Source organism: Anolis carolinensis, chromosome 6 (genome assembly GCF_035594765.1).
Source record: "Anolis carolinensis isolate JA03-04 chromosome 6, rAnoCar3.1.pri, whole genome shotgun sequence".
In the NCBI taxonomy this organism is placed as follows: domain Eukaryota; kingdom Metazoa; phylum Chordata; class Lepidosauria; order Squamata; family Dactyloidae; genus Anolis; species Anolis carolinensis.
Genome location: NC_085846.1, coordinates 20,893,525 through 20,911,944, shown reverse-complemented (window position 1 = coordinate 20,911,944; position 18,420 = coordinate 20,893,525). Strand labels below are relative to the sequence as shown.

The 18,420-nt window shown below is 38.4% G+C and overlaps 1 protein-coding gene and 1 pseudogene across 1 annotated transcript; one reads left to right on the top strand and one right to left on the bottom strand.

Moving 5' to 3' along the window:
• The first annotated feature begins 2,100 nt into the window (after nucleotides 1-2,100).
• LOC134292390 (olfactory receptor 13A1-like) lies at nucleotides 2,101-3,499 on the top strand (annotated as a pseudogene).
• A 7,126-nt stretch (nucleotides 3,500-10,625) lies between these two features.
• Nucleotides 10,626-15,761, bottom strand: LOC100553925 (olfactory receptor 6B1). The gene has a single exon (XM_016995823.2). It carries the CDS (start codon nucleotides 13,613-13,615, stop codon nucleotides 12,644-12,646), a length of 972 nt encoding a protein of 323 aa, XP_016851312.1. The 5' UTR covers nucleotides 13,616-15,761; the 3' UTR covers nucleotides 10,626-12,643.
• Nucleotides 15,762-18,420: the final 2,659 nt, after the last annotated feature.

Genomic DNA, 18,420 nt, shown 5'->3' with positions numbered 1-18,420 from the left:
GGCCTACAAAGCCCTAAACATGAAAATGATGCTGTATGGTTTGTTCACTTGGCTGGGTAGGATATATTTTCTAAGTGACAGAAATATTTATGATATTGTCTTGTTTCAACTCCTTGCAAAATGTGTCTTTGAGTTGTATCCTCCCTGTATAGTAGGCTTGTCCGATCGATGGAAAAAATGTTTCAATTCTCGTTTCTAAAGTAGGGGGTGCCGGCTCTTCGATATAGAAATTATTTCTTAATTTTTCACCCAAAATTTTCGGATATTTCCGAAAATTCGTAATGTTTCTAAGATGGCGGACGTGCATGCGCAATCGCCAAAAAACAGGAAACTGGGGGGGACTTTTCTGGGGGTCTCCCGCCCTCATTTCTTGAGCTATTCTCAACAAATTTGGTACAGTGGGAGAACACATTCCACACTCTTTGCTCAACAAATTGCAGAATGTTTCCTGTCTCCTGTGATTTTTGGCGAATTTTCATAACTTTTTATAATACACTATTTTTCAATATTTGAAGAAACCTGTTCCTGGTTTGAAAGTCTTATTTCCTGTTCAATTGGGTTCTTATCACTGTAAAAGTCCCTCTTCTACTTTTGTAGACTTTGGATTAGAAATGCAGCACACGCCAAGCAATGCCTTGACAGGATTGGCAACGTCCTTTGGAAACTATAAATTGCCTTTGAACCTTTTGATCAATGGTGCCACTGGCTGACCTTGTGATTGCAAAAATGAAACTCTGGCTGAGGACTTTGGATTAGATATGCAGCACACGCCAAGCAATGCCTTGACAGGATTGGCAACGTCCTTTGGAAACTATAAATTGCTGTGGGCCCTCTATTGAATCAAATCAATGTCTGACTTTGTGATTGCAGAAATAAAACTCAGCCCAAGGCTTGGGAATAGAAATGGAGCATGAGGGAAGCAATGCCTTGGCGGGTGCCCCACGTCCTTTGGAAACTATTTCTTCCAATGTACCCTTTAGGTTTGAAAACAATGTGTGTCTTTGTGATTGCTGCAATAACACTCAGCCCGGGGGCTTGGGATTACAAACGGAGCGGGAGGGAAGCAATGCACTTGCAGGAACGCAGATGTCCTTTGGAAACTATTATTTTCAAGTCCCCCCCCTTTCAGGATTGCAAAGAAGGGCTGATGTGGTGATTGCTAAATTCCAAAAAAGAAAACAGAAAGGCAAAAGGTCTCCCTCAGGAGTAGATGGAAAGAACCCCAAGCTCAGCACTAGCAGGGACGCAGATGTCCTTTGGAAAAAAAAAGTTTCCTAAAGCCAGCCACAGCAAGGACTCTGCCCCAAGCCCCCAGCCAATTCCCCCCCCCAAAAAAAACATAATATCGAACCAGCAACAACAGAAACACTCTACCCCCAGTCACTTAGCCCTCTCTCCCCCAAGCAAGCAAGCAGCTTCCCAGCACGCGCGAAACACCCTCTCTCCTCGGTATCCCAACCCAGAATGGCTTGGCTCAGTTGGGGAGGGGATTTTTATAGAGATCCTCCACGTGGACGCGGAGGACGCTAGCCCCCACCTTTTTCAGCCATCGTGGAAGTCTCTGATTGGCCAGGGAGCGGTAGCCATGTTAGGCTGCACTAGGCTCCCATTCATGTTAGGTTGCAGAAACAAAAAAAAATTAAAAAATTTTTTAAAAAAATATTTAAAAAAAATTTTGGAAGGAAAAAATTTAACGAAAATTTTAAGAAACAATTAGAGAATGGGCCAACGATGGTTCGAATTACATTGCCAGTTGCGCCCAGGGAAAACGTTTCAATACTCGTTTCAAAAACGAGAACAATCCAAAATAATTACGAAACGAGAAACATAACGAATATTTGGACAACCCCACTGTATAGCTATGATTTTTCAAAATAAAGATAAAAAAGAAAAAAATAATCAGATATGAAAATATTTGGTTGGAGATGTTCTTTCTAAAACACCACTAGAATCAAATTGTAATGAATAAAACCCATACTCTGGTGGCAATGTTTTCTTTCTTTCTTTCTTTTTTTTTAACATAATTGTATTTTTTTTACCACAATTGTATTGCAGGCAAGCATTAAAAGTTTTGTTCACAATAAAATGTAATATAGTAGTATAATTGCTTCCCCTTCCTCCTTTCTCCCATGTTCTCTATTGGCTTCTGCTTTCCTGAGTAGGAGATGTTGCTACTTTGGACATGTATGACAAATATCTTCCAAGATAACAGTGCTAGGTTAAACCCCATAGATGAAAGTTTCCAAATATTTCTGATGTAAGATTGCTCCTGTTTCAAATTTATTTGAAGTCGTTGATCCATAGTTGTGTGTCTCTGTCTTTCTTAATAAAGTTTAAAAATTGTTCCCAGTCATTTCCATAATCACCTTGGGTTTTTTCTCAGAGCATCATTGCCAATTTATCAGTTTATGTCATTTAAAAACAAATTATAATCTACAATGTTTTTGTATCATGTTTTCAATCATCGTATTTAGGAGACAGGAGACCAAATTCAAAGAAACCAGAGTGATATCACTAAGTATATTCTTTTGGGTTTTGGGGAACTACCTCATCTACAGACATTGCTGTTCGTTCTCTGCTGCATAGTCTACATTTCAACATTGATTGCCAAGTTCCTCGCCATTCTTCTGATAGTAACTGATCAGCACCTCCACACGCCCATGTACTTCTTTCTGGTGAATTTGTCTTGTTTGGAGATCCTCTCCAGCTCAGCCATTCTGCCCGAGATGCTTGCCTGTTTGGTGACAGGGGACAAAAGCATCTCTTTCAAAGGATGCATGACTTAGTGCTATGTTATAAATCTTCTAATGGGTACCGAATGTTATCTGCTTTCTGTGATGGCTTATGATCGTCTCTTAGCAATATGCAGACCTCTTCATTATGCAACTCTTATGAATGGCAAATTCTGTATCCAGTTGGTGTGTTTTTCTTGGATTAACAGCATTGTCTTTTTCTCTGTGTACTTGCCTTTAGAGCTAGAAGGGCTACATTATTGTGCTCCCCGTGAAATTGACCACTTTTTTGTGAAGCATATGCAGTGGGGACACTTTCCTGGAGTTGCAGCAGAGTTTTAGCCCTTATAACATTAACAGTGGCTTTTGTATTTAGCGTCCCTCCTTTTCTTTTGACACTGATCTCCTATGTATATATAATTTCTGACATCTTGAGAATCCCATCTACCACTGGAAGTAAAAAAGCCTTTTCAACCTGTTCTTCTCACCTTATTGTTGTTTGTATGTTTTACGAAGCCATTGTTATTGTATATTTGATACCAAAAATGGAAACCATAAAAATTCTGAACAAAATCTTTGCTTTGTTATACACAGTTCTTCCCCCCATATCCAACCCTCTCATATATAGTCTAAGAAATAAGGATGTCAAGGATGCCTTGAGAAAATTTATTTGCAAAATTGAACAAAAATATTTTCAGTTTAGAGTTACAAACCCAGATGCTCTCTTTCATCTTAATACGTGGCTAGAGCAAAGGATATCAACGTGAGAAAAACAACAAATGTTAACTATATATCAGTTGGAATATATTACAATGCCTGTATATATCTATAATATCTATAATATGTAATATCTTTGTTCATTAAAGCTATACCTCTAAAGAGTTATCCCTCTTAGGTAAGCTAAGCATATTAAACCTATTCAGGAGAAATAAATAGTAGTTGCAAAATCTGTTCTCCTGCAATAGACTTTTGATAGTCCACACAATGATCTTCAGTGCAATCTGCAAAAAATACAGTTTTATATGTAAAAGAAACATGTAATTGGCAATAAAATCGAATTATAATCTTGGATGTCGATTTAAGAAAAGGATTCAGTATTTTAAATGTTTCTTTTTGCTTTCTTTGTATTCTAGGTGATCCTTTTGCTGACATACAGTCAGAATTTAAATTCATATTTATTGTAGAATAATGTACTTTAGAGTAAGACTTTATCTTCTATTGCCAGTACTAGACTTCTATTGGGGTGTTGTGTGATTTCCAGGCTGTATGACCATGTTCTAGCAGCACTTTAGGTTGCTATCTGTTTTGGGAAAAGGAAGATATAAATCTTTTGATTACAAATTATTCACAAAATAAATAAAGCAACTGATAAATATTTTGAGCTCCTCTGAAGATGTCAGCGACAGATGCAGGAGAAATGTCAGGAGAAAATGCTGCTAGAACATGGCCATACAGCCTGGAAACCACGCAACACCCCAATATTTTGAGTACTTTCCTTCACTTCTATTTTTGGTTCCATTGTGACAGAATTTATTTTAAATTCAAATTTTCCCCATATTTTCCCCATGTATGCTGAGTGACATTGAAACAGACTTATACATGATTCTGTGTAACTGATTAACTAAGTCAGAGGTTATTTGAGTTGTGCTCTGGCTGTTTCAGCTATTCCAGCCCTTTTGGCCAGTTGTAACGGCATAGTCTCGGCAACCATTTTTTTCAGTAACACTCACATTTCTGCATGGCTTGGCTCGCTTTTTGACTCAAATAGCAATAAATAAGCAGTTTACTTTCTACACACTTAAGAAACTGCCACAGATGGTGTCCTTCACACAAGGCAAGCTTCAAATGTGGGGTAGAGGATATATCTTACCATTTCTAAATAAAATGAGGAGGTAATTTATATCTTTTTAAAAATCTTTTTTCATTGAAAAGGTGCTGAGGGCAAATGATCTTAAGTCTGATGCCTTTAATCCAGATCTTATTGAAGGAGAAAAGGAGAAAGAATCCCAGAAAGGGTGATTTCTTAAGTCTGATGCCTTTAATCGAGGTCTTATTGAAGGATAAAAGGAAAAAGGATACCAGAAAGCCTGGTTTCTTAAATGACAGAAAAAGGAGACTCATAAGTTTCCCATTGCTGCCAATGGGCCAGATCTTCCCAGATCTTTCAGTTGCCAGATTAAAAAACTGTTTTTTTTTCCTGACCGAAATTGGGAGGTTCCCCCCCCAACCCCCCCCCCCCCAAAAAAAACAACCAAAAACAAAAAATGGATCTGGGATCCACTGAAATTTGGATATAGAAAACAGAACAGGGTTTAGCTGAATTGCACACCCCTATTGTGCACACCCCTATGAATTAAGTTTCACTTGCAGGTTTTGGGGTAAATAACAAAAGTTGGCATCATTTGTGTTAAGGCCTCTTTGGGTTCTGGGGCCTGGGAACTGAAAAGAACTCTGTTCTTGGGGGTTTTTCTTCCCTTATGAAGTCTGGGGCTTGCCAGGAGGGAAGAGGTTGGATAATTCTGCCTTCCAAAATGTAGCCCTCTTGGTAAGCAACCCATAAGATTAAAATGCCTGCAGGGTTAAGTCTTTTTGCTCAAGTTGAAACTTGGGAGGTTTGTCACAAGTAGAAATGAGTTTCAGCTAGGACGTCCACCAGACTGCTACCCCTCTCTATCATGTTTTCTTGGTTTTAATCTTAAATAATTAATAAGTCAAATAAAGTGGCCCTTATTTCAACCAACTGCATGTGTCTGATGTCGTTATTCTGGAGAGCTCATCAAACACTTTGCCATATACATAGCGATAAAATAAATCAACCATTAGGTTGGCCAAGCTCTTATATCAGGTCTAGTTAACATACATCTCTATGCAATTCTTCAGTATTCAATGACAAAATCTTACAACTGAATGCACTACTTAATAAGCATTCACTAGCACTTGCATATATATCACTAGCTGCCCATGTGATTTTTTTTCCTGATGGGAGAAGCCATAGGCCTCTTCCAGGGAACAACCCCAATGCCTCCTCCCTATTATTGAAAATCTGGCTACCAATCTTAAGAAACTCTAAAATCAGTAAATAAAGGACACCACTCAGAAAACAGAGGAATTCCAGACATGAAACAATCAGGGCCCAGTCAGGAAGAAGCCAGGCTTTGAAGCTGTAATCAGAGCCGGCCCGAGGTAATTTTAAGTGTTAAGCCATGTGCCTCAGGAGGCGGGGTGTGGCCAGACCTGGCCCCGCCTCCCACGCCCTGGCCCTACCTCCCGCATCACGCGCCCTGACCCCGCCTCTCGCGCAGTGTGGAAGGTGGGACATGGCTGCAGGAGGTGGGGCCCCGCCCAGATGGTGCTGCGACTCCCACCCCGCATGCCCTGGCCCAGCCGTCCAGGAAGCGGTGGGAACATACTTCTAGGCTGGGCCTTCGCCGTGGCTTGGAAGGACTCCTGCTGCAGCCTGGCTGGCTAGGCAAGGCCAGCCAGGCCAGGGCGAGCGGTGCAGGAGGCGGGGCCAACCTTGGCCCTTCCTCCCGCGCCCCTCTCCCTGGCCCCGCCTCTCACACATCGTGGGAGGCAGGGCCAGGGCACGTGGCGCGGGAGGCAAGGCACCGCCCAGATGGAGCCCCGCCTCCCATGCCATGCTCCCTGGCCCAGCCAACCAGGCTGCAGCAGGAAAGTCCTTCCAGGCTGCAGCCGGCCAGGCTGCAGCGGGAGAGCTCGCTAGCTGCTGAACAGGCCTTCCTGTTTGGCAGTGAGCGAGCCCAAGGTCCCCGCCGGGGACCGTGAGCCCAAAGCGGGCGCTTCAATAGCCTCCGTGTTGGGCTGGCCCTGGCTGTAATGCTAATTCAATGCTAATCAAGCTGGCCAATTGCAACATTCACACCTGCCTCAAGCAGAAAAGAGTTCTTTCTGGACCTTCCACAGATATATAAAGAGAAGCCTTCCACAGGATGGTAAAACATCTGGGTATCCCCTGGACAACATCTTTGCAGACAGCAAATTCTTTCACAGTAGAAGTGACTTGCAGTTTCTCAAGTCGCTCCTGACATGGAAAAAAAATTAAAATTAAAATATAATTAGTAATATAGTAATATTGTTATATAATGTGCTTCAGGATGTACCTCAGCAACAAAATTTTTGCAGCTTAATCAGCCTTTTTCCATGTTTTTATGATAGAACCCTAGGAAATAATGACAATGATAAACCTAGGAGCAGAAATCATAATGTTACATTGTGTAATATATTATAATATTGTAATAATATATAATAATGTAATACAATAATAACAATAATATAAACTTATTATATTATTACATTATAATATCATATTATAACTGTATTACAGTATAATTATCAGTTATAATATATTATAATGTAATAATATAAGTATACTAATAAAATATAATGATAATGTAATACAATTATAATAATATAATAAATAGTGGTACCTCTTGCTCACCTTGCTAGAGCCCACAAAAAGGATTTTCAGTCTCAGTATCCCTCCTTTCCATGGCTAGGCCATGGATCCTCGGCTTCATGTAACTCACCAAGCCGAACTGAGTGGCGAGGAGGCGGGCTTAGCCATCCCTTGTGGCCCCGCCCACATCAGTTACTAAAGGGAGATTGCTTGGCTGTTGCTAGTGTCGTTGCTAAAGGGAGGAGCCACCTGCTTCGATGGTGGCTAAGGAAGGAGGAGACTGCTTGGCTGTTGCTAAGGGGCATGGTTTTACCTGTCTCAAGTGTGACAGGTTTGTGTTAGCAGGTATGTGAAAGACAAAATATATCTACTAGACATGTGTGCGAAATTTGTTCTCCTGTTTAATTCATTTTTTTTTGCAAGAGATTTTTTATTGAATGTTTATATTTACAAATAATAAAAAGTATAGAATTGTTATAGAGGGATAGAGATAAGGGACATTTGGGTGTTGGATGTTTTCTAGGTATCTATACACTAAAGGGGGATCTACAAGATAGTGTTTAAGGGAAGAAGTGGAGTGGTGGGAGGATTGAAGAGTTTGATTTCCAGTCTTCTCTATTGTGGTTACTTCCTTCTTAGTTTTTTTTACATTCTGATTTTAATCTGCTTTTTCCTTTTTTTGTCTCTTATGCAGAGGCATTGTTTTGTTGTAGGACTTCTTATATGTCAATTATCAGTTTAATATTTTCTTCGTTCATATAGTCTTTATTTGGTGACTAGTCTGTTGTTTTACTTTTTTTATATTCATTATTTTTCATTATCTGTGTTAAAGTGTCCATATTCATTATGTCAATTATTTTCAAAATCCATTGTTTTTTTGATTGGTATTGGTATCTCCTTCATCCTCCAATGACATGGGTAGTTCATTCTAGCTGTTAGATAATGGAAGAGTTTTCCTTTGTTCTCATCCATACCTGTCTCTGTTATTCCCCTGCCAAATAAATTTTATAAGATCTTTGTTCCATATTTTGAAGGTCTGCATATTCCTAATTATAGGTAAAGTCTGGGATGGATATGATAAGTTTAGTAACACGTTCATCTTTACAGTAGCAATTCTTCCTAAAAGAGATAAGCTCAAAAATTTCCAACTTTCCAAATTCTTTTTTATTCCTTTCCATTCCAAATTGTAGTTATTCTCCAGATTATCTGGCAGTGGAGACTCATACAATCCATTTTAAAGCATATAATCTGGGATCAGGTCCTGGGATAAAGGCCAGCGTAGAAGGGGCTGTTCAGTATGCCATCCTCTGTCCTCCCAAATAGATTCCAACCTTTAGTTCAAATTAAAATCTGGAATCTGAGATGACAGCTATCAGCTACTACCATAAACAAGCAATTTTCTGAGACTTTTCTATACTGCCATATAATCCAGATTATCAAAGCAGATAATCCTCATCATCATCTTTGAACTGGATTATGTGAGTCTACAATGCCATATAATTCAGTTTAAAGCATATAATCTGGATTTTATATGGCCTGAGTATTCTGTGTCACTTATAGTAAAATTATGTAATGTTTCTTTAAATTATGTCTGAGGAAGATAGTGTGCTGTCATGATATTTCTTTCCTTTGTTTTCAATTTTTAATGTAATGCATGCACATCCATTCAATATCATGAATGGATTCACTGTATCATAGAAACACATTGTCATGTTTGTTTGTGTAGCGGAATTTACTTCTGGCTTTATTATTCAAGAAGCTGGTATTCACCAATTTACAATAAATCTCATCCTCTCACTGTCCATCAGAAATTCTTCCTGGCCAAATAGGCCTTGGGGCCTTTTTTCATATTAAGCATTTTTTACTCTAAACTTTATTTCTCTCTTCGGTCTGCCTGTTACATAGACCTCAGAGACACCTGCAAATAGTTTACTGACATTGTTTTGTGCCAGGTGGTTTGTATCTTCATTAACAAAGCCCCTGAGCTTTTCAAGTTATAATTAGGCTTTTATGTCTTCCATAGCCCTTAGAGGAGTTGACATGGCTTTCCTTCCTTGGGGGAAGAGAAGGTTGAAAATGTTAATTACTTTAGTTAAACTTTTTTAATTATCTGAATTACTAACTACAGTGCACAAAGGAACCCATTAGCTAGGTTGCACATTAATTGCATAAGATTGTCTAGAGAAACATGTGTAGATGGATAACTTTGTTGATCAGAAAAAAGTTTCTATGAAGTTCTGTTTAAGAAAAAAAGGTATAGAAGTTATGTATTGAATGATGAAGATTGACATGTCATAGACAAACACATGATTTCAGTGCAATGTCTGCTATTTATCTCCAAGACTAGCCTCTTGAATTTAGTAAAAATTACCCCGTAATGATATCATAAAATCCTCTGTTACACTGTTGGGCCTCTGCATCTATAATATTATATCCCCAGATTCAGCTTGAAAGGATCCCCTCCAAAAAGAAAAATTCCCAAAATTTAACCTTGATTTTACCATTTTACAACGCCATATAATAGAACTTGAGTATACACAAATTTGGATTCATATGGGATTCTGGAACTAAATCTTAGTGGAAACCAATGGCCCACTGTATATATGTGTGTGTGTTTAATTTATACGTAAGTTTCTTCTAATGAATACATTGTTGGGCACATTTTCAAATCAATACATTTTGTAGCATTTTACCTTGACTGAAATGTTACCATTCAGTGTGCGTGTGCATTAGAAAATGAGAGAGAATTGTCCATGTGTTTGGATGGTGATGGCAATGATGAAGGTGATTTATACCCCCCCCCCCCTTTTCTCTCTTTTTTGAGACACAAAATGGCTTAGTTCTATAGCTCTGGAGACCAGAGTTCAATTCCTTGCTAAGCCATGGAAACCCACAGAGTGACCCTGGGGTGAGTCACATACTCTCAGCATCAGAAAAAAACCTGTGATAGCTTAGACATAGCATTGCCATAAGTAACTTACTTATGGTGCACATACACATAACATTTGGGAATCTATTCTAATAGCAGGGTTTGTTTGCATCTGTGTTTGATTCCAGAAACTGTGTGAACTGGCCAATGTCAAATCAAAATATGAACATGATCCATATTTTACTTTTCCAGAATAGATTCATTGGAGTATTTGTATTTTGAGAATGTACACATCTAGATCCCTCAAACAAGTTCCAATCATCTGTGGAAATCATTAGCAAGATCAGTAAACAAGTTCCATCTTATGACACTCGTGTTTCAGTGTAGTTTGGTTCTCTGCATAGAATTATTAAATAGAGAGTTGTGAACAACGTCCTTAAGAAGCAATCAGATGAGTTTTTGATTGTTTAATGCATTACCCATTCTTCATTTGAATGAAGTAAATGGAGAACTGGTAAGATTTGTTAGTGAAAATAGAAGACACATTTATTTATCAAACAGTCTTGATTCAGTAGACAGATGGTTCAAATGGACAGGTAGTGTCATTGCTGAACTATTATCCATGAAATAATGAGACCACACATGTTAAATGGTTTGAAATGTGGATCAATTTATTTAAATTATCATCTATTTAAATATTCCTTGAGAAGAGCAAATTGGAGGAATAACCTAGCTAGGCTCTCTACCAGACTTCCTCCGTAGTTTCTCTGAATGAAATGTATGAGATCCAGAGAGAACCTGCAATCTGGGTTTTTTTCTGGTTGGACATCTCCTGGAAAGACAACCTGAGGGTCAAACCCTCAATTCACCTGAGCTAGAATGAGCATGAAACCCCAGACCAGTCCCAAGGACACTCTCATTCCCAACCCCCATGGAACAAGACAGGTGGGTGCAGCTCCAGAGATCTGCTATTCAAGAAATGGGGGGCATAGGTGTTTGCTCTACTCTCTCTCCCGCCCCCAGTACCATCATAACCTACTAGGCCATCAAATAATATTCTAAAAATATCTGGTTCCTGATTATAGATAACTGGATCATGTCATGATGTAAAATATGCCAAGAGTCACCAGGTATTCCAAGAGTCACCAGGTTCAATTCAGTTTAGGACTCTGAAAGGTTTGACTATTGACAATTGATGACATACGTGTAAGATATAGAGATATTTGTCAATGCGCTATGGTTGGTACCAATTTTGAATCCTTTAGTATAAAGCAACAACAGCTTAACTAAGTGCCCTTCCGCACAAGCATATTACACAGAATATCGAGGCAGAAAATCCAACAACACCTGCTTTGAACTGGGATATCTGAGTCCATACTGCATATAATCCAGTTCAAAGCAGATAATGTGGGATTTTATTCAGCTGTATGGAAGAGGCCTAAGAGTCACCTTTTGTCTATTGAAAATGGTCGCTTTCTTGCATTGTGGAAATGATTATCATTTCTCTTATTTGAACATGTATATCATTAAAACTGAGAACACATGCTCCTCTCTTCAATTGCTTTTTCTGTCGAGTATATTTGATATTGATGTAATTCTGACTTTTCCTCTGAATAGTTCACTCTTCATTATAAAAAACAATATCATTTGCTGCCATCTATTGGACATGTCTAAAGGAACGTGATTATAGCCCCTTCCACACTGGCCCTATATCCCAGGATCTAATGATCTGTTTATCCCAGGTTATCTGGCAATGGAAACTCAGGGCCCTTTCACACACCCATATAACCCAGAATATCAAGGCAGATAATCTACAATATCTGCTTTGAACTGGGTTATCTGGGTTCACACTGCCATATAATTTAGTTCAAAGCAGATAATGTGGGATTTTATACAGTAGTGTGGAGGGGGCCTCATATAGTCCAGTTTAAAGCAGGTAATCTAGGATTAGATCCTCGGATATAGGGGCAGTGTAGAACGGGCCTATGTGAATGGTTGGATGCTGTCACAGAGAATAAGAATGAATTGTGCTGATTTTTCATGGAGCTTTGTTCACAATTATACAGTAGAGTCTCGCTTATCCAACGTAAACGGGCCAGCAGATCGTTGGATAAGCGAATATGTTGGATGATATGGAGAGATTAAGGAAAAGCCTATTAAACATCAAATTAGGTTATGATTTTACAAATTAAGCACCAAAACATCATGTTATACAACAAATTTGTCAGAAAAAGTAGTTCAATACGCAGTAATGCTACGTAGTAATTACTGTATTTACTAATTTAGCACCAAAATATCATGATGTGACTACAAAAATGCATTGGATAATCCAGAATGTTGGATAAGCGAGTGTTGGATAAGTGAGACTCTACTGTAGTATGAAAACACCCCTTTTTCTGGAAATCTATGTTTAGAACTTAAGCTACCATTTAGATCTTTGTGCCCCATCTTAAAACTTCTCTTTCACACCTGTTGTTTTGCCATTGGCAGCAAAAATGTAATGCCAAAGTATTAGCATATCGTGAAAAGGCTGTCTTTGATATTATCCCAACACACACAGAAATCCACTCTCTAGAAAAATAAAGGAAAGGCTAGAAAATGCTAATGACATTTCTTTTGATTAAATTATTTGACCCATTCAACCTTAGGCACAAAGTTTTGAGACAGGGATTGGTGGGTACGGAAAGCTTTCTTCACAGCCCCCTTTATCTCTTGATTTCTCAAACAGTAAATGAAAGGGTTCAACATTGGCGTTACAATGGTATATACAACAGAAACCAATTTGTTAAGATTGAAAGGATGGATTCTTTTTGGCCTTGCATACATGAAGAGGGCAGCTGAGAAGAAGATTGTGACTACAGTGAGGTGGGCAGCACATGTGGAGAAAGCCTTCTTCTGGCCCTGGGCAGAACGAATACCCAGAATTGTTCTGATAATGCAGATGTATGAAATGATCGTTACTGTCAATGGGATTAACAGAATTATTAAAGCCAAAACAAAGTCCACTATTTCAGCCACTGTCATATCTTCACATGCCATATGTAACAAGGGTGAAATGTCACAGAAGAAGTGGTTGATGATGTGAGGACCACAAAAGGGCAGTCGAGATATGAAGACAACCTTCAACATTGAAGCCACAAATCCAGTTATCCATGAACCCACTGCTAACTGCATGCAGAAATGTTGGGTCATGATGGTCGAATAGCGCAATGGGTTGCAGATGGCCACATATCGATCATAGGCCATTACTGCCAGAAGAACACATTCTGTACAGATGAGGGAACTGAAAAAGTAGAGCTGGGTCATGCAGCCTTCAAAGGAGATGGTATTTTCTTTCACTAGGAAGTTGACCAGTAACTTAGGAACAATGACGCAAATGTACCATGATTCTAGGAAGGAGAGGTTGCTGAGGAAAAAATACATGGGTTTATTAAGATAAGGGTTGGTTTTGATCACAGCAATGATAATAACATTTTCCAGGAGTGTCAAAATGTAGGCTACAAGGAATATAACAAAGAGAACCACTTGAAGTTCCATGGAAGTTGGAAAGCCAAGCAAGACAAACACTTTGGCAGTGCTCTTATTCTTATGGTCCATTGATCTATAAGAAATAAAAGAAAAAATATGTTAGAATAATACAATGATGGCAATTCAAAAATATATCAAGAGGACACAGTAATTAGGGAAGAAAGAGATTTTTTTTTTAAAAAAAAAGCTCTTAGAACTCTGAAGGCAGAATAGATATATGTCGTAATAAAGTTATGCAGCTTGATGATTTTAGTTACCATGCCTATGTCCATTATCTGTTTCATTTGTCTACAGTAATGTGTTTTACTTTCAAAATTGTACTTCAATCTGAGGTGAAATTTGCAAGAACCAGTTCATACAACAAACCTATGTTGGAAAGAAAGCAAATGCAAACTTAGTCTTCAAATTTTTAGCATGGCTGCTGGAATGAACTATTTTTTTTAAGAAACAGAATCCCTAGGGACATATTTTTCTCATCTTTAAAATTATTTTGTACTAATTTTTAGAGCTACAAATTATCTACATGTTTGTTAGTGAGAGCTGCCAGCTCCTCTTGGTTACAAGCAAAGCAACCCCCTCAAACGTCCAACCTAAGTGAAAATAACTAAAATCAAACACTAAAAAAAATTGAACTAATTTATGATTAGGTATAATAATTAATTTATATCAGATGGTTTCTACTTCACCATAGGATATTAGGACAATGTTTATTTCTTACAATTTTACTGCTATAATTTAGTGTTAACACAATTATTTCTAAAATACAAGAAATGTAATATTTTAATAACTATGATCTATAAAGCTAATATGTGACTTTGGCATTCCTAAAGAAAAATTGGAGTTGGGTTGCATGCAAAATATTATGTAGAATAATACACATAAATGTGGCTAATTTCACATTTCATGAAAATTCATCTCAGATTAAAGATATATCATTACCAGGAGCTACTATTCCTAATAATTTCTATAGCTATTAGCTAGTAAGAATTTTTATCTTAATCAAATCTTCAGCATTCTCATAAACTACATAACTCATATGCTGTTTTGATAGTTTATATTCTGCATGTAATACATCCCATAACTCACATATTTCATATAGGCTTTTCATTTTATATACCATTTATTCTAACCCTGCAATTTCAATTGCTTCTGTAGTTGGGATTAATGGATTTAAACCCATTAAGTGTCAATACATCCACTGAAATTAATGGAATAATACATCAAGACTAACCTAATTCCTAATGATTCTAGCATGTTTCTATATGTTACAAAATCTAGATGCAAACTCATTCATCACAATACCTGTCATAACAATAACATTATTTGCTGCTATATGAAATAGAAGCTTATGAGTCAGGTATTGATTTAATCATTGCATAACTAAAGAAATCAAAATGGCATGTCCTATAAAGTGGTCAATAAGTTGTATTGGAGAAAGTTTGATGATTCAAGAAGAGACCCTGACACAGAATATTGCAATGGGAAGATCAAGCTACACTTCTAGATAGTAGTTGTACTGCATTACATTTTTCAATGACATATGACTGCAAATCTAAACACAGTTGAGAGTAAGCAAAATAAATATGATTAAGTTATTTCTGAACACATATGCGTATAGTTTCCCTGCTCGACATGTAATTCCAAATTGAAAGCTGTGATGACATGGGAAAAGTGGTAAAACTTCACTCTGCATGAAAAAAACACTTGTAGAGCTGTCAATCTTTCATACACATTTCTCTAATTTAAATTCAAATCTCTCATTATTGTCATGTCTCTTCCATCATTGATTTTCTCTCCTTGTCCTTACTATTTTTCTCAGTCATCATTTTAGTGCTAAATGTAATGTACAATCATATTTTATATTTGCTAAACCAGAGAAGCAAAATGAGTGAAACAAGTAAAAATGAATTCATCATTTACCTGAGTTTCAGGTGAACTTCCAAAGAATGCTTCACATTATTTTCTAAGTAACATTTGGTTATACCTTGAACAGTTTTTAAAAATCTTGTGTAGTTTTAAAAAAAATAAGATGAAGTTAAACTTGGAACTGTTTTCAAGACAGCTCATCTTGACTCCTCACCTAAGCTGCAACTTCATCTGAGTAAATATCTGTTAATCCAATAAAAGTCCTATTTCAATAAGAAGCTATAGTAAGAAATTCTCACAATGCTGTCAAATCACACTGTTCAGAAAGAACAATGCACTTGGTGGAAGGGTATAAGAATTACAAGCTAAAGTTGTCCTGCCTCCTAAAATCATCAAGGGAGCAAAAAGTTTACTTTCTCTGTTCAGGGAATGCCTCTGTAAACTTAGCAGGCAAAATACAAATCCTGCCTTATCATTTGATATTTTCCTATTCTAGTTCACATTCTATAGATGCAGTTTACAAACATTTGAAAGGTGATTGCATTAACAAAACCTAAACCAATGCCCATTTACATAGCTAGGAACCAAGGGTAATGGTGAGGATTTAGTACTACAGTAGAGTCTCACTTATCCAAACTAAATGGGCCGGCAGAAGTTTGGATAAGCGAATATCTTGGATAATAAGGAGGGATTAAGGAAAAGCCTATTAAACATCAAATTAGCATATGATTTTACAAATTAAGCACCAAAACATCATGTTATACAACAAATTTGACAGAAAAAGTAGTTCAATACGTAGTAATGTTATGTTGTAATTACTGTATTTACGAATTTAGCACCAAAATATCACGATATATTGAAAACATTGACTACAGAAATAGCTTGGATAATCCAGAAGGTTGGATAAGCGAAGTTCGGATAAGTGAGACTCTACTGTTTTTGGAAAACATTGGTTCTCAAAAATGACATATCTAATTTATTTAGAAATCTATTAGGCAGACCAAGCTAAACCAGTTGAATCTACAGGGTGCATCTACACTAGACATGTGCATTCAGGGGAAATCTTGGCCCATTTTGTGTCCCAGCTTTCGTTTGGAGTCCCTGATCAGTTATTTGTAAGCTTCCCGAAATTGAGAGGACTGTTTTCGGTTCTTTCATTTCAGGGCCGGAAATAGGACCATGGGGGGGGGGCTCCTACCCACTGGCTGCCCCTCCTGGCATAAGTTGTTCTTACTTGGCACCTATTGTTTCTACTCTAGAGTAAGAGGTGCTCGGTTTCAGGTGTGCTCTGGGCCGGCCTGCCTGCCTGCACACCCTGCCACACATGCCCCACCACACTCTCCGAGAGTGTGTGTGTGGCAGGGCATCCAGGCAGGCAGGCCAAGAGCACACCTACAACCGAGCTCTGGGCCTGCCTGCCTGCATGCCCTGCAACACATACATTCTCTTTCCAAGGCAAGGAGGCAAGCTTGGATGTACACAAAAGCAGGCTTTCGTGTCAAGCAGATTTTTGTGTGGAGAGGGGGCTTCTTGTTTCATGCTTCCAAAGAAACAGAAGACATGAAAGAAATGGTAGAAATGGTTGGAACAAATGTGCAATCTTCACTGTAGAAATAATGCAGTTTGACATTACTTTAACTACCATGGAATCCTGTGAGTTGTAGTTTGGTGAGGCACCACCACTCTTTGGCAAAGAAGATCAAAGACCTAGTATTTTTCTCTGAATGAGATCTGTAGCAACAGGGAAATATACTTTGGGCTATGTGAACCAATAGAGCTGGGTGTCATTTTAAATAAAAATGGGATTACTTGAGCGAATGTGTCTTCTCAATGGGCTATTACAACGATTCATTTCCTCAGAAAAAATGAATAAGTTCCACAGCTTTGAGCTACGGCAAATAAAGAGTTGTGGCATTGTATTCATTCCAGACTGTAGATGCATCCAGATTTTTTCCAACAGTGTAGCTGAGGCCTGAGTTTCCCCTTGAGATCCATATTGATGCCTGCTTATCACTGTCACAACATTTCCTGTCTATAAGATAATGAAAATGACCATACTGGGGGTGGAGGCACACTAGGTTTAAAGGATAGCATCTGGAGCCACAGAGATGCAACTATGGCTGGATCTAAATTGCCATATAATAGAGATTATCAAATCAGATAATCCAGGTTATCTTGTTTCAAATAGATTATATGAGTCTACACTGCCATATAATGCAGCTCAAAGCAGATAAACTGGAATTTATATGGCGGTGTAGATGGGACTTAAATGATACATGTGAGATATAAGTTTCTTGTTAAATATTTTGTGAGATGTGGGGGATGGGTAGTACTGACTCTTTAATTCAAAACGATCTTGACAGACTAGAGAGATGGGCCAAAACTAACAAAATGAAGTTCAACAGGGACAAATGCAAGATACTTCACTTCGGCAGAAAAAATGGAAATCAAAGATACAGAATGGGGGACGCCTGGCTTGACAGCAGTGTGTGCGAAAAAGACCTTGGAGTCCTCGTGGACAACAAGTTAAACATGAGCCAACAATGTGATGCGGCTGCTAAAAAAGCCAACGGGATTCTGGCCTGCATAAATAGGGGCATAGCGTCTAGATCCAGGGAAGTCATGCTACCCCTCTATTCTGCCTTGGTCAGACCACATCTGGAATACTGTGTCCAATTTTGGGCACCGCAGTTGAAGGGAGATGTTGACAAGCTGGAAAGCGTCCAGAGGAGGGCGACTAAAATGATTAAGGGTCTGGAGAACAAGCCCTATGAGGAGCGGCTTAAAGAGCTGGGCATGTTTAGCCTGCAGAAGAGAAGGCTGAGAGGAGACATGATAGCCATGTACAAATACGTGAGGGGAAGTCATAGGGAGGAGGGAGCAAGCTTGTTTTCTGCTGCCCTGCAGACTAGGACACGGAACAATGGCTTCAAACTACAGGAAAGGAGATTCCACCTGAACATCAGGAAGAACTTCCTCACTGTGAGAGCTGTTCGACAGTGGAACTC

Excerpts from the sequence above, each read along its gene's own strand:
- LOC100553925 (XM_016995823.2), bottom strand. The coding sequence starts at position 13,615 with ATGGACCATAAGAATAAGAGCACTGCCAAAGTGTTTGTCTTGCTTGGC.